Source organism: Trachurus trachurus (assembly GCF_905171665.1).
Source record: "Trachurus trachurus genome assembly, chromosome: 7".
In the NCBI taxonomy this organism is placed as follows: domain Eukaryota; kingdom Metazoa; phylum Chordata; class Actinopteri; order Carangiformes; family Carangidae; genus Trachurus; species Trachurus trachurus.
The window spans coordinates 16,258,629-16,276,274 of record NC_139901.1 but is presented as its reverse complement, the minus strand read 5'-3'; the positions used below and the strand labels follow the sequence as shown (position 1 = coordinate 16,276,274).

The 17,646-nt window shown below is 41.8% G+C and overlaps 1 protein-coding gene across 1 annotated transcript in view; it reads left to right on the top strand.

Annotated features, from left to right (window-relative positions):
- Positions 1-9,349: 9,349 nt before the first annotated feature.
- Positions 9,350-17,646, top strand: part of LOC310989259 (forkhead box protein J3-like) — a gene marked incomplete at its 3' end in the record, with an annotated part of 44,845 nt that continues 36,548 nt past the window's right edge. Inside the window, exons 1-2 of the mRNA XM_083976257.1 lie at positions 9,350-9,397; positions 9,706-10,182. Of these exons, the coding sequence (XP_083832383.1) occupies positions 9,823-10,182 (360 nt within the window). The 5' untranslated portion in view covers positions 9,350-9,397; positions 9,706-9,822. The remainder of the gene's footprint in view (positions 9,398-9,705; positions 10,183-17,646) is intronic.

Genomic DNA, 17,646 nt, shown 5'->3' with positions numbered 1-17,646 from the left:
TCTTCAGCAAAGAAGAGCAATGAAGTGTTATGGGGACCTGTGTGTATAGAAGAGATTTAAACCTGGATTGTGCCACTGTCACACTGTCCACTCCCTTACATGCCTTTACTAAGCTACTGTTACCTCACATAGCCTAACACACAAACAAAAGCTTCTATGCGAGGATTGCAAGGTAAAGGAACGAGTCTCATTTGGCACTGTACATAACTGTAAATTGTCATATCTGAGTCAAAAAGCCAAACTAAAAAATCATCAGAGTCAAGGTGCTCTGACTGATTTCCTATCCAGGTGGGTGTGTTATGCCTTCACTGATGGCCTCTCTCCACATTTAGTCAACAAATAACAAGCATGCATCCTAAATGAGGAATAGCTCACTATAGCCTAACGGGTAAGACATTCACCACCCAGAGCTTGTCGCTCTAACAAAACAGAGGAAATGTCTCCATTTGCAGCAAATATTTAGTTGCACTTTGAAGAAAAGTGTGCAAATTATTGTTACGATCACTGTTTGCCTGCAATTATTAGCTATGTGTTTTCTGTTGTCTGTGCATCACACAAATAATGTTTTCTATGATTTTGGAAGGCTGCTTTACCTTTTCATAGCCAGTCACTGCCATGTTATGATAATATGGTCTATTCAATGGCATAATCAAGCTTAGGACAGTAAAGGACACACATAAACACACACAACAGAATCAAGTATTTTTGTCATTATTGGTATAATAATAATAGCCTAATTAGTATTGTTGTTATTATTTGTATTATTATTATTATTATTATTATTATTATTATTATTATTATTATTATTATTATTATTATTATTATTATTATTATTATTATATATGCCTACGTGATGCTCCAGCCAGAAAAGTCTCATTAATATTGAATTTGGGAACTATTTAAATGGACGTGATTTCATTTTTTCCTATTGTGGTGCATGAATTTATCTTCAACGTGCTCCGGCTGGCGTTGGAAGTAGTTCCGGTGGTTTAGCAGTCGAGCGGAGCACTGAGACCCGGGATCTTCGTGTTGCTGAGCGCAAACGCGAATAGCGGGTCGAGTCCACCCGTCATGACTGTCGATTGACCACAGCAGCGGTCAGTTTGACGCCTGCACAGCACCGTGCATGCAGGCTCCGGTGACAGCGTCTGGCCACCGCTGAAGCTTTTGTCTTCGAGGGGGAATTTTCAAGTGCAGGATAGGCGTCTGGAGCTTGTCAAGCAGAGTACAAATAATTGAGCCGGTTCATATTCACCTACGACGGTGAGTAGTCTGTGAACAAGATTTTTTGATTCTGAATGTCAGTCATAAAGGTTCGTGGTCAATGATGATTTACCGGGAGAGAAGTGCTGCTAAAAGCCGGTGTGTTTTCTTCTTCTTTTTTTGTTTTACTTAACGGCAAGCTATGACAAGTTGACTGTCTGTCACCATATGCATGCACACAGACGCTGTAGCAATGGTCCTCATCCCATATGTCCGTCACATAGAGGCAACTTCTCTTAAGTTTACAATAATTGTCTCGTGGTACCATTCAGATAGTAGGAGCTGTGGGGTAACCGGCTGTGGAGAAAGTGGGCTTTAATAAAGCAGTTATCTTAGCGCTGGATTGTACTGGACGCGCAAATATGCATGAATAGAAGACAGTGGCTTTCACAGCTGAAAACACTTGTGAAGTGATAACAGTGCTTAAAGCAACACATCGAGGCTCAGAGAAGACTGAGCTCCACTATGATTCTCATCTCTTGGTGGCAGCCTTGTTTGTATGGAGGGGCAAAAATATAGTTTCCTCTTAAGTGGTGAATTAACCACTTTTAGTATAAAACACAGCTTTACAAGGAAAAGTAGAAGAAGATCAGCTCACTTAAAACCACTCTCTTCAGGGGACTCACAAGACTTAACCAACTTATTGTTTCACAGCTTTATTTGAGGTATGTGCAGGTATGTGTAAGGTGTCATTAATTACATGGCATGCATATAGTGAGTGCATTTAATTTGATTGATTTGTATTGTGTGTTGAATATAGGCCTGCGTGTATGGATGCCTCTGTTTACACTGGTGTTATTTTGAGTGGCTCCTTATATCCACTGATGGACACAGGACTTCAGGTTTACACCATGCATAATGGTTTCAACATCTTGTTGGAAGTTAACATAAACTTACAAACCGCTACAGGACATAATGCTTTGTTAGATGCAGTGGACTACAATGACACTTTTTTTTTGTAAAGGTATGGAAATCAGGTGAAACACAAAAATGAGTTTAGTCGATGCAGACAGAGCCATCAGAAGATGCAACTTGCCGCAACTGCCCTTGACTTTTGTGCTTTTCTCAGCCGTGTCACTTGTTTGTTGTGTTCTGGTCTTAGCCGAGTTTGTTGATGGCGCAGTTATTCTCACACGCAGTGGATTTCTTTTTCATAGACTGCCAGTGCAGTCTTTTTCCATAAAGGGACTATAACCTTACCATGAACGGTTGCTGTCTTATACAGTAGAGTCCTTATCTTTCATCATGCTGCAGTGTGGAGAGCCAGCCTACACTATACAAATTCATCTCTCCAGAAACACACAGACAAGGGGAGGTGTGTGTATGTGTTTGTGTACGACAGACTAAGAAAGTGTTTGAGAGAGTACCCTGCTCCTGATTTGGATGCGCCTCTAATTCCTATCGAGATGAGAGCTGTCTGAACAGATTTCTCTCATCATTATTTGCTCTGAGATTTACTTGCGCTTGTAAATGGTGTTGATTGAGGGTAATTTGGCTTTTTAATTGCTGAACAGCTGCCACACTCACTGCTGATTGCCATTGTAGACTTTCTCAGTAGATCACTCATAGACCCCTAAATGCCTCATTAAAGCGTTATGCAGAATCACATGAAACGTGAAGAGAAGGAACCCTCATAATGTTGTACTGATTTGTGTTTTATCATCGGAAAGGTCGTTGTAATTATCACCAATGTCAGCAAATGCAATGCTAAGAAACCAGTGTAGTAATGACTTTTTGAAAGTTGAATTAAGGGGCTATTTGCACATACATTACACGTTTTTCACTTTCTTTTATAAAGATGAACTCCATATGCCAGTATATGAATCAGTCATTGCTCTCAAGATTTTATGTTGTTTCCCCGCATATTCATCATGACTTGAAATATACTTTTCTGTGTGACTTTGTCAGGAAAGCCAGTCTTTCTTCTGTGAATGCCAATTAAAATATCATAAAGTTGAGACATTGGACCTAAATGCAGTCATAAATTATGACAAAAATCTGTTTTTTTTGTTGTTGTTGTTTTTTCAAAGAAAAAAAGAAAAATGTATTTGACTGGATACAGCACTGAATCACAATCCCTGCGTAACTTGTGGTCTTCTCACCATGTTTATTTTATTTAAAAAAAAAAAATCCAGCAGCATGATTCATGCTAGCATGTGTCATTCAAAAGTCTTTGTGCAGCTTGTAAGTAAAAAAAAACAACAAAAAAAACAGTTTGACACCCTGAGCAGAAATGGTTTGGCTGGCTTTACCTCAGCATTGACCCATGTAAACAGACTATAGGCTCACCCTTTCCTATTGCTGTCATTCTACACAATCTGTGTTTAACCTTGGAAAGATTAATGTGCTAACTAAGAATACGCTTTTAGCAAACACCGACACCCACGCTCTTCAGTTATACGCGCTGATGCCTGCGAGCCGTCTCCTACTCTTTATCATGAGCACCTCCACTTAAGCAACTGCGCGTATAAACTGCCCTGCTCAAAGACATGTTGGCAGTGGCTATTAAAAGAGGGGAGGTGGGTGTTGTCTCATTTGCCTCCTTCAAAATATGTCTCCCTAATTATCAGGCCACAGTAATGTCACTACAGGCCATACGGTTGTTTTAATTACCTCGGGTCACATCAATAATCAGCTGTTCAAATCAGTCTTAGACAAAGTGGTTACTGAAATGAGTATGACTGGATATTAGTAATTCTCAGACCCCTGCAAGTGAGTGGATGTGAACACCTTCATCTGCAGGGTGCTCATCAGCCCCTTAGATGTTGATTTATCCATGCTGTACCATAGCAAACTCCTCTATCATCAGGCATCATCGCGGAAGGTGAAACATTGAAGGCATTAGTGCAGATCTCCTCTCTTTTTAAGTACCTTTAAGTTTCCTGAGTGCTCCCAGTCACTGTGATTTTTCTTTTCTTGTCCCCCGGAAAGTACACATAATTTGAATTCAAATCCAGCAAATCCTTTTATCTTGTCAGAATCCTCTTTGATTCTGTTAGGAAGCCATAGCTATGGTTTGAAAGAGAAAGATGTAAAAGATAAGATAGGGGGGTGATCACTTTTAAAAGGCTGCCATTTGGATTGAACTCAGCAGTGGTGCTGCCAGTGACAAGAGTTCAGTGCAAAGCCTCCGTTGTGATCCTGATGTAAAACCCGTGTCTTACACAATCTGAGTGTGTTGTTGCACTCTACTGGTTATGTTTTAATGAGTAACAATTGTTAGCCAATTTACATGTAAAACAATGTAATTATAAACAAGCATCAAAAAGCTGTAATACTTCTAAAAAATGTAAATTACGCTCCATTATAAAGCGCAACAAAACCTAAGCCATGCCTCTGAGCCAGGGCCTCTAGGTTTTGGATGCTTGTTTCCATTATTAATGCTATTCACAAGCCAAACTTTTTAGGTTGGTGCAGTTGGGCGCTTTAATCTATTTTTGCTGTAAATTAATGAATTTTTAAAGAGGACTAGTCCTTGCTGAATAGTGCTGGGTGTGGGAATGTAGTTTGAGTCGTGGTGACGCAGTGCTATAGCCCCCTTTACTGTGCAAAGTGTGAGTTCACAAACAGCATCCCATCGCTCTCTGGGGACCTTTCGTTGGGGGAGATTGCCGAAATGCTGCACTCCTATGTTTTATTTATGACAAAATATGCCTTTTTAACTTTGCCGTTGTCAGAATCTGGAATTGTGATAGCTTTTTCCTTGTCGGGAGTGGTAAGTCTTCTGGGTCGCTAACTCCCTCTACCTTGGCAGATGTTTTCAGGTGTTATGTTCTGTGTGGGCTTAGTGAGTTAATATTTTATTCTAGGCCTTCAGGGATTCGGTGGAACCTACTGATTTCTTTGCCTTCTTTCAATCAGATTTTCTTTCAGACCAGAGAAAAATGGTGTGAATCAGTACAGTCTGATTCAGTTGAGATGTCACTGGGTTGACTGGTTGGCATGCATGGGCCAGCCAACAGTTTTTATAAGCCGCCGATGAAAGTGTTGTTCTGTCATGGATAAATCATTGTCCTTTCTTTATCATCATACATTTTCTTATTTTTCCTTTCAGGCATTAGTTTGCCTGACCACTCTCTTTAAAGACTAAGTCCACAAAATGTATTTCAGTTTGAAACAGTTCATTACATCCATGCGTCTTGCAGGTCTTCTTTTAGAATAAGTAGACGGCATCAAACGATAATTGCTTAACCCTACTCCATTGAGAGATGAGCAAGCAGCCACCATAAGGGCAGCTGATTTGCCTTGATATCTTATAATTGAACCTTTTCAGGGGTATGTTTTCTGGTGCTGAAGCAGAAAGTAATTAAGACATTCAATGCTGCTTTTTGGACCTTTTCCTCCTGCCTTTGAATGGCCCACACTTCTAGACATGACAGTGCTCAGTATGCTACAGACTTTCTTTTGACACATTAGCCTTACCCTTGCCAAGGCAGTCTCTCCCAGAAACCCCCTCTGCTCAACACGCTCCGGGTGGGTATTTTGTCATTACTTCATTTTCCTCTAAAAATATTTTGATGCCTCTTTCCTTTGCCCCCCCACCCATCCACCAACCCCACCCCACCCTCCTCTCACCCATCCCCCGTCTCTCCATTCAAAGTTCTCTATTAAAATGCAGAACTGTAAAGCCTCTCTCTCAGTCTAAAAGCCTGCTAGCAGCGGGGGACTGTTAGTTGTTAGTGATGCACACAGCTGAGTGTGTGCATCACAGCTACAAAGTCTAATGGGTGAATACATTCAATCACACACAGACCCTCAACTCTTTTAAAGGGACAATGTTCCCAGTCATGAAAGCTTCCTCCACAGTGTGGAGAGTGATGTATTTAAATTCTTTGAAAGAGAAAGATTTCTTGTTCATAAACAGCCAAATCCTTGCTCCTCTTTTTACATTAATGCTTGTAATCTGTTCTGGAAGTGCCAACCAATGTCTCAAAACTTTCACGTCCTTAAAGCTAACTCTTTTTACATGCTTTTTTTGCCAGGTAAAAAAAAAGAAAATCTGAGATGCTGCATTTTGTCCCTTTTGCCAGAATTTGAACCTCTTTTGATCCCCGCTAATGTTAGCCAATCGTCTGTCTCTTAAAATGTATGTTCCCATTCACGGTCGTTCATACCACAAACGTTCCAACTGCTTAATCAAATGCAGATTTTTTGAATAATCAGTTGCCAGAATATCCCCTCTTCACTACCTTTATTTACTATTCAAATGCGGCTCTTTGCAAATTCTCTATGTTTTCTGAACAGTGATATGGAGCAGAATCTTGTTTTTCTGTCTGTGTGCAAGGATGATGATGGTTGTGTTGCTGCATTAGCCCCCAATGATTGCATTACAATTAATTCTCTCCTGTCAGTGACATCAGGGACAATTTTATGAAGCACCATTTTACAATATCTGTTCACTAAACATGCAGTTAAACATATGTTTATGAAGGAAAACAGATCCATTTTGTTATAGTTGTTACATAGAACATGGACTTTGCAGTTTGTTAATTAGTTTCCTTAATGAGGTTCCATCTAAAAGTTTTAATTGCTATCATTGTATCAGTTCATTATAAAAGTGAAGTGTTAAAAACCAACATACTTTTTGGATGTTTGAGTCTATACAATCTTAGCACTTTTAAAAACCTAATTTGCTATTCAAAGTAACATATTCAACATAATGTAGGCTATAAGGGGCCAACTCCATCAGCAGCCATAATACTGAGCAGTCCTCTGTAAGTCTTTGTTGTATGGATGGCTGAGAAGAAAGTCCTCTGAAGTGAAGTGAGTGGTGGATGTCGACAGACCATATGGCTGTTTGCAGTGCAAGTGTATTGCTCTGAAACGCAAACAGAGTGAACATTAGCAAAGATGAAAATAAAGAAGAGGGGTGATTTTCTTTCTCTCCCATTGTAGGTTTGTATATATTTCTGTCTCAGTGCAGTCAGATAACCATGAACAATTACCTGATGTGAACAAACTGCCTCCTTGGTAAAGTACGCAGCGCTCAGTTCGCGGAGTTTGGCACTCGAGCATCTACACATACAGTACAATGCATTTCTATAGAAGAAAACTGATAGCCCTAAGATAAGAAGCGATATAATGTGAGCTGTCTTCTCTGCAGTCATCATTTTTCTCCCCTGATACCATGTGGGCCTCTGAGGCTGATGTGAAACACAGCAGATCTCAGAAACAAAAGGCACAGTGCCGAGGTTAGCCCAGTCACTGTGGGACCAGTTGACTGAGTCGACTAGGTAATTGGTTGCGTCTACCCGCCCAGCAGGGCCCCCTCTCCCCAGCAGCCAAGTCATGCCCCCTCCTCTACTCTCTCCGCTTCTCTTCTATTACTCATCATCCCAACGCCTCACAAGGCTAGTGGTGGAAAAGCTACACCGTGCCGCCGTGCAGCCAGCCCACGCTCCCAAACTTCTCAACAAAACAGCCACGGCAGCACAGCAGGTCGGGGCTTGTGGCAGGCTGATTTGCAGCTTGTGCCTCCTTTTAATGAGGGGAAAATAAGTACTTGTTGTTCTGTGTCTTGTGTGTCACCACCCCCATCCCCACCTACCCACCACCACCACTACAACTAGCAATGATACCTTCCCTTTAGCAAAAGAAAAAAAAAAGGTGCACTAATTAAGATGGCTTCCTGGGATTTGGAAGAGGGGGGTTGGCTATGGTTTCTCCCACAGTGGCAGGGCCTTGAGGAGGAGATGGGGGTGGTGTTGTGCAAGAGGCCTCATCGGGCATCTCTTCTCTCGATTCCTCTTTACTTGCTTTAGTCCCACTGCCTGGCTTGTTTGGCTTGATGAGTCTGCTGCTAAACATTTGTTTTTTTCGACTTGTAATTAAGCAAGTCTTTTTTTTTTTTTGCTTTAGTAGAGTATTTCCCTACTTCCTTTTCATCCTGGTGTATTGGACTCTCCAGGGGGATTGATGGATAGAGAGACAGAGAGTTTTGCGTTCCTCCTGGTAGGCAGGCTCATTGATGTTCTCCCACCTTGATTATATACAGTGAGCATGAATGGCAAATGCGTGGGCCAATGGACTCTTTGTTGTTCAAGGACATATGAAGGTTACTCCATGGGATGGTAGATGGAGGTTTTTATGTAGATTTCTATATCCTTAGGAGTGTGGAATCATCTTGCCTTTGTTAAGTGTTTGCTGAACTTCACCCTCTCTCTATGTGACTCCATCCCAAGAATTCACAGGTTCTCTTGCATTTACTAGGATGTGGCATGTTTTCCTCTGAGAGCAAACGGCGATAAACAAGGTCATTTTCTTTGTTGAATTAGTAATGAATAACAGTTACAGGACTTTCTCAGCCCAGTAGTCAAATCTAAAAATGATCAGTGACTGACTGAAGTGCTAAACAATTAGTGAGTAATTTTGTGTCTTTCATGTGTAATTGTCTTCGTTTTGTGCTGAATCACACCACAACTATTTCCAAAATGAAAAAAATGAAGCTTCTGCTCTCTTTACACAGAAGGACAAGGTCTTACGTTCAGCGCCATCGACAAATTGCTACCAAGTTTTTCATTGTTTGTGTTTGTCTGAGAAGGATCTTGGATGCTGTCTTTTTTATTTTTCTCAAGGAGGGGGGGACATGGACTTGACAGGAGAGTGAGGCACGTTGAGAGTCGAGAATGGGAACTCAGTGTGTGTGTGTGTGTGTGTGTGTGTGTATGGGGGGGGGGTTACACATGGAGGAAAAGGGGACGAGTCTTTCAGCTCCTCCAGAGGGTTGGAATTCCTCCCGAGCTGTTCCCCCCATTTGGCAGGCACTTGTGAAAACAATTCCCCAGCTTTTAGTCACTCTGCAGATCCAATCGCCATTTCCACTTTGGAGGGAACGAGAGTGAGAGGCAATCCAGATAGATAGAACACAGAGAGAGAAAGAGAGAAGAGTTTTAATTGGGTTGGACAGATGCCGAGGCCAGTTGAGCGGTTGTGCGATATTAATATCTTATGAAGGCAGTCTGGCAGAGCAAACTCACCGTCTTGTGTGGTTTTTGTGTTTGTGTGTTGCAGCAGCGGCCATTGCAGTGGCTAAATGAAGAACTTGTGAACATGCACGAGGGAAGGATTCTACCTTTCACTTCGGTGACTTCCCCAGATGCTTTGGCCCAAGGAAAGATGGAAAGGAATGGCAAGAGTAAGACATTACACTCACACCTTGTCCCCCAGACTGCTTTGCTTCTCACTGTGTAATGAATGGGATGAAACAGTTAGATATCAACTTGTTTTCATATGCAGATCACTTTTTAAAGACTCTGACACTGTTAAAGATCAAGTAAAGAACATGCCAAAATATTTAGTTTTCCATGACACACGACTATACTGCACGTGAAAAACTATGTTCAGGTTGTTGTTTGTGTGTCTCTGCCAAATGTGCTTTCTCCTCTGGCTAAAGGAGATGAATAGGCGTAGTAAATAAACCTCCTGCTTTTCCTGCTTTTCCAGACTTGAGCCAAGGCTGCTGCACAGCACCCATTCAGTGAGCCAAACAGGAGACCCTGCATACGCCACGTCGCTGAGCCACTCAACCTTCCCCTCTGACCCCTCGTCCTCCGAGGCACCATGACCTCCGAGCTGGAGAGCAGCCTGACCTCGATGGACTGGCTCCCCCAGCTCAGCATGAGGGCGGCCATCCAGAAGGCAGACACAGGACACCACCACAGCCACCACCACGGACACCATCACCACGGTCACCATCACGCGCACGGGCCCGGCAAGAAAATCGTCCACCTGGATCCAGGAACGACCCTGGACCAAGAGGAAGTTGCGCAGCACAGAGATGGTAAACCGCCCTACAGCTATGCCAGTCTCATCACCTTTGCTATCAACGGCTCGCCACGCAAACGGATGACCCTCAGTGAGATCTACCAGTGGATCTGTGACAACTTCCCCTATTACCGAGAGGCAGGCAGCGGCTGGAAGGTAAGTCGAGAGATCAACCATATGATTTAGGCTCCGATAGCTGGTTCCAGTTTGGGTCTTTTTCAACGTGGCAGAAGATATGTATTTGCTGAGTACTCAAGGCTGTCTTATTGACAGTTTTGTTTTTAATCTAACATAAACCATGTTCATGTTTGGGTCCTGAACTGTTGCAGTTTAATAAGACAACAGCAAAGGGCTAGCATTTCAGTCGTTGCAGTTTTTGGGTCTTCATGGATCCACTTGTTTTTTTTTGTTTTTTGTTTTTTTTAAAGAGACTGAACCCAAGGACCCAGAGTCGTTATTTAAAACAGCTGCAAATTATAGTCTGTAAAATAAAGGTCACATAGGGTCTCATTATACAGCAGTGAATCTCTGCATGTTAACATGTGTGGATCTGAAATGGTCCAGGTATTATTGATCTCAAAAGTCTATAGAGTCCTTATTTTTGTGATTAGTTTATCCAATATTTGTTCTTGCAAGGTAGAACATGAAGATTATACGGTTGCTCTTTTTGATCAGGGCTGCACCTGTCTCTGTTCTGTTCGTGCATGTTGGGTTTGGGTCAATTTCAGAAGGAGTCAAATGTACCATTTGTGCTTTCATAAGAACAGAATGATGAGCAAAGGTAAATAGGGGAAAACTATTAAGTCAGTGCTTCATTGTGCTACTTAAAATTGTTCTGTTGTCCCACCCAACAGGAAGCGATTCCAGATCTCAGTTGAATCTTTGAGTTTAGATATTAATAACTTGTGATTGTTGAAAGCCAAACCAAGATTTGATGAGGGATTTAAAAGAAATCAGATTTGATCCTTGGTTCAAATATGATAAAAGGCTATCAACGCCAAACCCGATTGCTTGTGCTCAAGATGCAAAAATCTGATCCTGCGGTTGACTCAAAGAGCAGAGAAACCTCTTAGTGAACCGGATTTGATTGACAGGTGCATTTCGTCTCATTCAGACGACATTATTAAATCCTTATGTAAATGTAGCTATGCAAATCCTGGCTAATATGAGCAGAAAGGTGGCTGTGTTATTGGAGACAAATGAATAGATCCCTATGGTTGTGTCTTGGGGATTCTCTACCTTATTAGTGAAGAAGGGGATAGATATAGTCCTTCCACAGACACATTGAAAAGGCTGTCTGCAAACTATCTACCAATTCATCTCTCTGAGAGCGGGAACATTTTTCTTCTTCTCTCATTATTTCTCTCTCTCTTTCACTCTCTATCTTCATCTCCCAAGCACTTGCACCCCTCCACCACCGCCACCCCCCCACCCCCCCACCCCCCCCTCTCCTTCGCTCTCTTAGTCACTCACTCCTCTCCTCTCTCTTCTTCTTTCCCTTTCACGAACCCGTGTTTGTTCCCCGTCTATAATCTTCAACACACTATTCCCTGAGCGGAGATGCATGCCAGAAATGGAGACAAAAAGGTTATGATACAAGCCAGGTTGTGTTGGCAGAGAGTCTTACCTGCATGTAGGATTCAATCAATTAGTTTTCTGAGAGAGGAGAGGGGTTATTTAGACCATTCATGCTTTCTTTCAATGCAGCTCATGGCTGTCTGTTCCTCCTGGCCGTATTTGGATGCCAGGATGTTTTAGTATCCCATAATTGCACCTCTAGATTCATTGATTTGTGTGTGCGGCCGCATTCTAGTAGCATCATTAAAGCACTATACTGATGGCATTGTGGTTTTATTTTTTACATGTTCAGGCATTTGTCTGAGATATCAGAGCAGGGAGTTGTGTTGCAAGATGCATAACCCAAGGATGTCGTTGTTTCCACTGAGGCCAGGGCACAGAATTGTTGTATTTGTTAGTATGATGGTGTTTGACACAATACAGCACACATTCAAGACTACAAACACTGCGAGACTAAGGCACTCCAACAATAAGCTTATTCACTTTGCCTTCTCTGCCGCTAACATTGTCACCAGCAAAGTGCACTCGCACAGATCAGTGGACAAGAACCATTTTTACAACCACTGACCTGGGTATGAACTGACATTTTAGAAGCATGTAAAGTAACAATTTAAGTGCAGTGCCATTTTTCAAGGTACAGTAACAGTCTTTGAGAAAAGGCTGTAGACTTTTGCTTTCTGGATGACCTGGGTGAACACAGTGGGGCTTGTTTTATACCAGGCATGGCGGTCACAGGGAAAGTTACATAAGTCTGGTTCATTCCAGTTCAGGTGATTGCTGTCAGCTGTACACAGTGGGACGCAGACACAGAGATTGTCTGGCTGCCACGTTCTGCAGACATGCTCGACTCACACATGTGCATGTTGCGAGTACACACTTTGAAATTGGGTTTTATCTAAATGTACGGACCCAAGGCGAAACGGTTGAGCTTTCAGAAAACGCCGCATGCGTGGTTGGCCGCGCTGCTTCTTTCACCCTCTGCCACACATGCTTGCTCACACACATACACCGATGGAGAGACTCCCACTCAGGTAGGCAGTGTACGTGAGCAGTCTACAGATTACACATGGGGAGCTCAGCAGGAGAGGAGATGGGGGGTGGGGTAGGGGCGTCAGAGAGCAGAGGAGAGTTTTACAACCCAGCACACGCACTCTGTCTGCTCTGTATGATAATGCTAGAGTGCAGGAACGGGAGAGTTGAAACCAGGACATCACACACACACACACACACACACACACACACACACACACACACACACACACACACACACACACACATTCATCAGACTTCCTCCTTAGAAATCACACAAATTCGTACACTGGTTGAAGACCATAAGCTCGCTTCATGTGTTGCATTCACGCACACACACACACACACACACACACACACACACACACACACACACACACACACACACACACACACACACACACACACACACACACACACACACACACTTTCAAATGCTTTAAACGGCCAGTCTGTTTAGCTGTTATAATCATGTAGCTTTCCAAGCTCATGAGATTTTTGTGTCTTAGCTTGAAATGAATATGGAGAACTCTTTTCATCTGAGTAATGATGAGAATCTTCCTCCGGAGCTGAGGAGGAGGTTTAAATAAAAAAGTCTTGAAATTAAACAGCAAACACATGCATAAGCCATTTGTTTCTGGAGCTCGTTGTTAATTTGAAATTCATCTTGTGTAACATGCATGCATAGCGTTTTTTAAAGAAAAGCAGAGGGGAATGCAAACAGCGTTGCATCAGGCTGCATCATTCCAGCAGTATTTGTATCTCTGGAACAGCATTATCTCTCCCTACGTTATCTCATCCAACCTCTCCCCCTCTCTGTCTGTGTCCTACACTGTGCACTGCTCTACTTTCCCATGCCCTCTGCAGCCCCTTCACACCCACATGTCCCTCCACCCTTACTTTACCACAACTCATTATGAGCATGCAGTGGGAGACCAAAGACACTCTACTTTTGTCTCTTTTTGTGCATCTTTGTCTCTTATTTGTCAGTTTGTAACAGTGAGGTGTCTTTAATAAAATCAGTTTCTGATGTTTTGACACAGTGCATTTGGGATTTTGTGTGAAAAACCGACCCTCAACACCTCGCCCACATTATTTTATTTTATTTTTGATATTTTTGGGGTATTTTTGCCTTTTAATTTACAGGATAGTGAAGAGAGACAGGAAAGTGGGGAGAGACTGGGGAATGACACACAGTAGAGATCAGCACAGTTGAGAATCGATCTGATCACTGCATTGGGCATTGCCAACATGGGATGTGCCACCTAGCACCCCCCTATATTATTTTCTTAATATTTAATGTTCTTAAAATTTAACTGTCTTTTCTTTAATTTGGTTAAAGTATATTGAAGTGCACCGTCTTTATTTTTTTCGGGCTGTTTTTGTGCTTATTTCATAATTCATATCTCTGTGAAGTAATGCTTTCACCTTGGTAGATATTAAACTTCTTTTATGTTCTCATTCAGTTAAATCTTGAGATGATGTGATAAAAATCAAACAAAAATACTAAGGATTCAGTGGTTTCTGCTTGTCAAGTGTGATGTGTTGCTTTTTTTTGTCTGTTTCATATGATATCATTATTTTCATATTCCTAGTTTGGCAAAAACAGACAACTTAAAAACATTAAATTTGGCCCTTGCTTTTGGTGAAATGGCAAAGATATGTACATATTAATCTGTATTCTATGCTGCTAAAGTCCATTTATAGTGTATGAAATGATACTTAAATCTTACCTCAGCATTAAATTATTGAAATGAGGCCTTCCTATTATTTGCCACTTGAGAAATGCAGTTCAGCCATGTACCTTCACCAAATGGTCTGTTACAGTCTGTGCTGACTAACCAGCTCTCTTGCGACCCCCGTCGCCTCAGGGTAGCTCCCATGCAGCCAGGCTAATTGCCTGCAAATTAGCAAGGCCTAATGTGACGTTGTAAAGGGCAGTGCAACTGCGATGGCCTTTGCCCTTTGGCTGAACACCACGTCACAGACAATCACCTGATATGAATCAGCGCTGGGCCATTATTCTGGCCCCCATCCACTCCTGCCTGCTCGGTGGGAGATCTGCGACTGAGAACAGTGGAGGTCGGCGCACAGTGTCAAGTGGACTTACATGTGTGCGGGAAGCTTGTTGTCATTGGCTTCTGGGAGTCATTTGGCTCTAGCTCACTGAGGCTGCTGAGCCTGTGTCTGTGGTGAAATTTCAGGAGTGATTCAGCTTTGAAACAGTCTAGAAGATCTGTAGAAAACAGTGTGCAGTGCGTGTGTGTCTATGCATTTAAAGAATGTACTTGTGTGTGTGTGTGTGGTTCTGTGAGCAAGATGATGTCTTGTACGTGTGTACAGGGTCATACTTGAGAAGCTGCTTTTTCATCTCTGTCTGTGTCAGTGTAGTTTGCAGAGACTGATAGTTGTCACAGTTGTTATTGAGTCTGATTCCATTGTCACTAAGGCTGTCCTTACACTACAGGCCTTGATGACCAATTCCAATTGGTTGCCTAGATCCTATATCTTTTTTTGACTGTCTATTTACATGTTTTATCAGAAGTGACCCATATCTGATATCTGCATTTACACCTGCTTTGGTTGCGTAAAGGAAATAAGATAGTGAACTTTTTTAAAGACGGGAGATTGTCACCTTAAAATTCCATAATAATTATAAACAAAGGTGAGTCTGGTGCTCAGAGTTTATATCCAACACGTCACGTTTACAGATTGAACATCTAGTCTGTCCTTACAAAATAAAGTTAGTGAAGAAAATGAAACATAATTCCTGTGACAGTGACCACAGCTGGCTCCAACTGGCCATGGTAGTCCAGGTCAGCGAAACGTGTGGGCACGGGAATTAATATAATCTTTGTTGATGTACGACACACATTGCCAGGAAAGATCCGATCTGTCTGTTTAGACTGCAGACGTATTGGATATCCGATTTATTTCTACATATAACAAGGGCCTGAATCTGATCTGACAATATCCGATTCCATGCGTATTTGTCCGTTTACACGTTCATGTTCATTCACGGAATTGGGCCACTTGAACCATGCAGTGTAAATGCAGCTTTACAGAACTGGTACATGCATCCCGCATTCCCAGTTAACATGTCATGTCGACCAGTCTGCTGTCCGTGTGTGTGTGTGTGTATATGAGAGAGTCTTGTCTCAAGGTTAAAGTCTCCCTCTTGACATTGTGTTAGAAATAACTTATATATAAAACATACAATATAGATTTCATGTAATTTAAATTAAACCTTGACTCTAAAATATTGTTGATGCTTTGCTAACAGAGCTGATAGCTGATACACAATTTAATGAACCTGTAGTCGATAAAAAAAAGCCAGAATTCTGCTCTACCTCTGCTTTGCAGTACATTTCTGAAGTGTGTCATGAAAACATTATTTTTAACAAAAACAGGTTTACCACTACCCATGATCATACTAGAAAACCTGACTAATAAAGTGTACAATCAAGGCAAATCTATTCATACATCATATTCTCGATCACTAGACATAATTCTGTAAATCGGATGTCAGTGTAACTCAAACCATACAGCTATACTGTGTACTTTTTGTGCAAGAATGTAATCTGCATCTTGTACCAAACCTTGGCCAAGTGGTGAAATATAATCATCCTGTACACCTCAAAACATCTCACAAGAGCATCACAGACCTGTCCAGCAATAAATGTAGTCAGCACAAGGCAGGAAAACATGTAAAACGGAGACATAACTCATCCTTTCACTTCTGCAGCGTCTGAAAGCACGTGAGCCAAAATACAGTCTATAGCTTATAACATGTTATTCTTTTTTTAAGAATTATGAACAACAAAGTATTTTTCTAATTAAATCTAATTAAACTTGTGTGTGAAACACTGCTGGAGCTTTTAATTACATACTAATCACTAATAGCAGTCTCAGTATTAAATTCTTAATTAAAAGCGAGGAATGTCTCTTGCTATCTCCTCGAGGTTTTGGCACCCGTCCAGCAGCGCATTTCCCTCTCTCACCAGCCAGGCCTGTAGCATTCTCCATATGGCTAATAACAGGCTTAAGGCTGGTTTCTCTCTCTCTGGAATGCAACAATTATACAAGTGAATGAGCTTATTTGCCAGTCCCTGGGTTTGAGTCCTGCAAAGAGATATGGGCCTGTCTTTTGTCAGACCCTAAATAACATCAGAGTATTTCATAGAACAGAAGAGGAAATCTGTAGTTGTTTTTTGGGGGGAATTGACGAAGTTAGATGCTCTGATTACACGTGTGTGCTGATTCGGACCAGTGAAACCAGTGTGATGCTTTCTAAGGAAGGATCGTCAGTTGAAATGAACAGCTGCATTATCAGACGATTTTCAGTAAAGTATATTGACCTAAAGAAAAGAACCAAAGCATAAGTCTGTGATTGACAGTTGTGAATGGTCCATTGAGCTTTTGAAAATGAAGGAAAAGAAAGTGTAGGCACTGAACCAAGTTAAAAGTTAACTTTGATAGAGGACAGACAGCTGCCATGATGGGACAGACGCAGCCTCTTCAGCTGTCGACCGTTCAGCTCGGGTTAGGGTTAGGCACTCAGATATGCAAAGTATTATAAGGTGTACATAGTCACTGTCTATGACCACAGCGCATCCACATTAAAATGGTTGAATCTGAAGAAAAACAGTGACATGTGAAAATGACATGCACCCTCACAAACTCTTTTGAGGTCGATTTTGAGAAACAAGACAAAATGGGCAAGATCACGTCCTCGTCCTCTTCAGGTCACCCGCAGTCTGGTTATGTTGCTGGATGTCAAATATCAATCCTCAGAAGTCACAATTTATTTCTTCAGAGTTTTCTTTTTAATCTGTCAAAACAAGGCTCTCACACTGCTGCGGTGAGACTCACTATTTCATGATTGCAAGGTCATTTGACATAACATCAGTGGCTGTGTATGTTGACATTTCATTCATAGACAGGGTGAGGGGTGACAGAAATCCAGTGCCAGTCTGAATCTGCAGGTTTAACTCAGAGTTTTTGAAAAAGCTG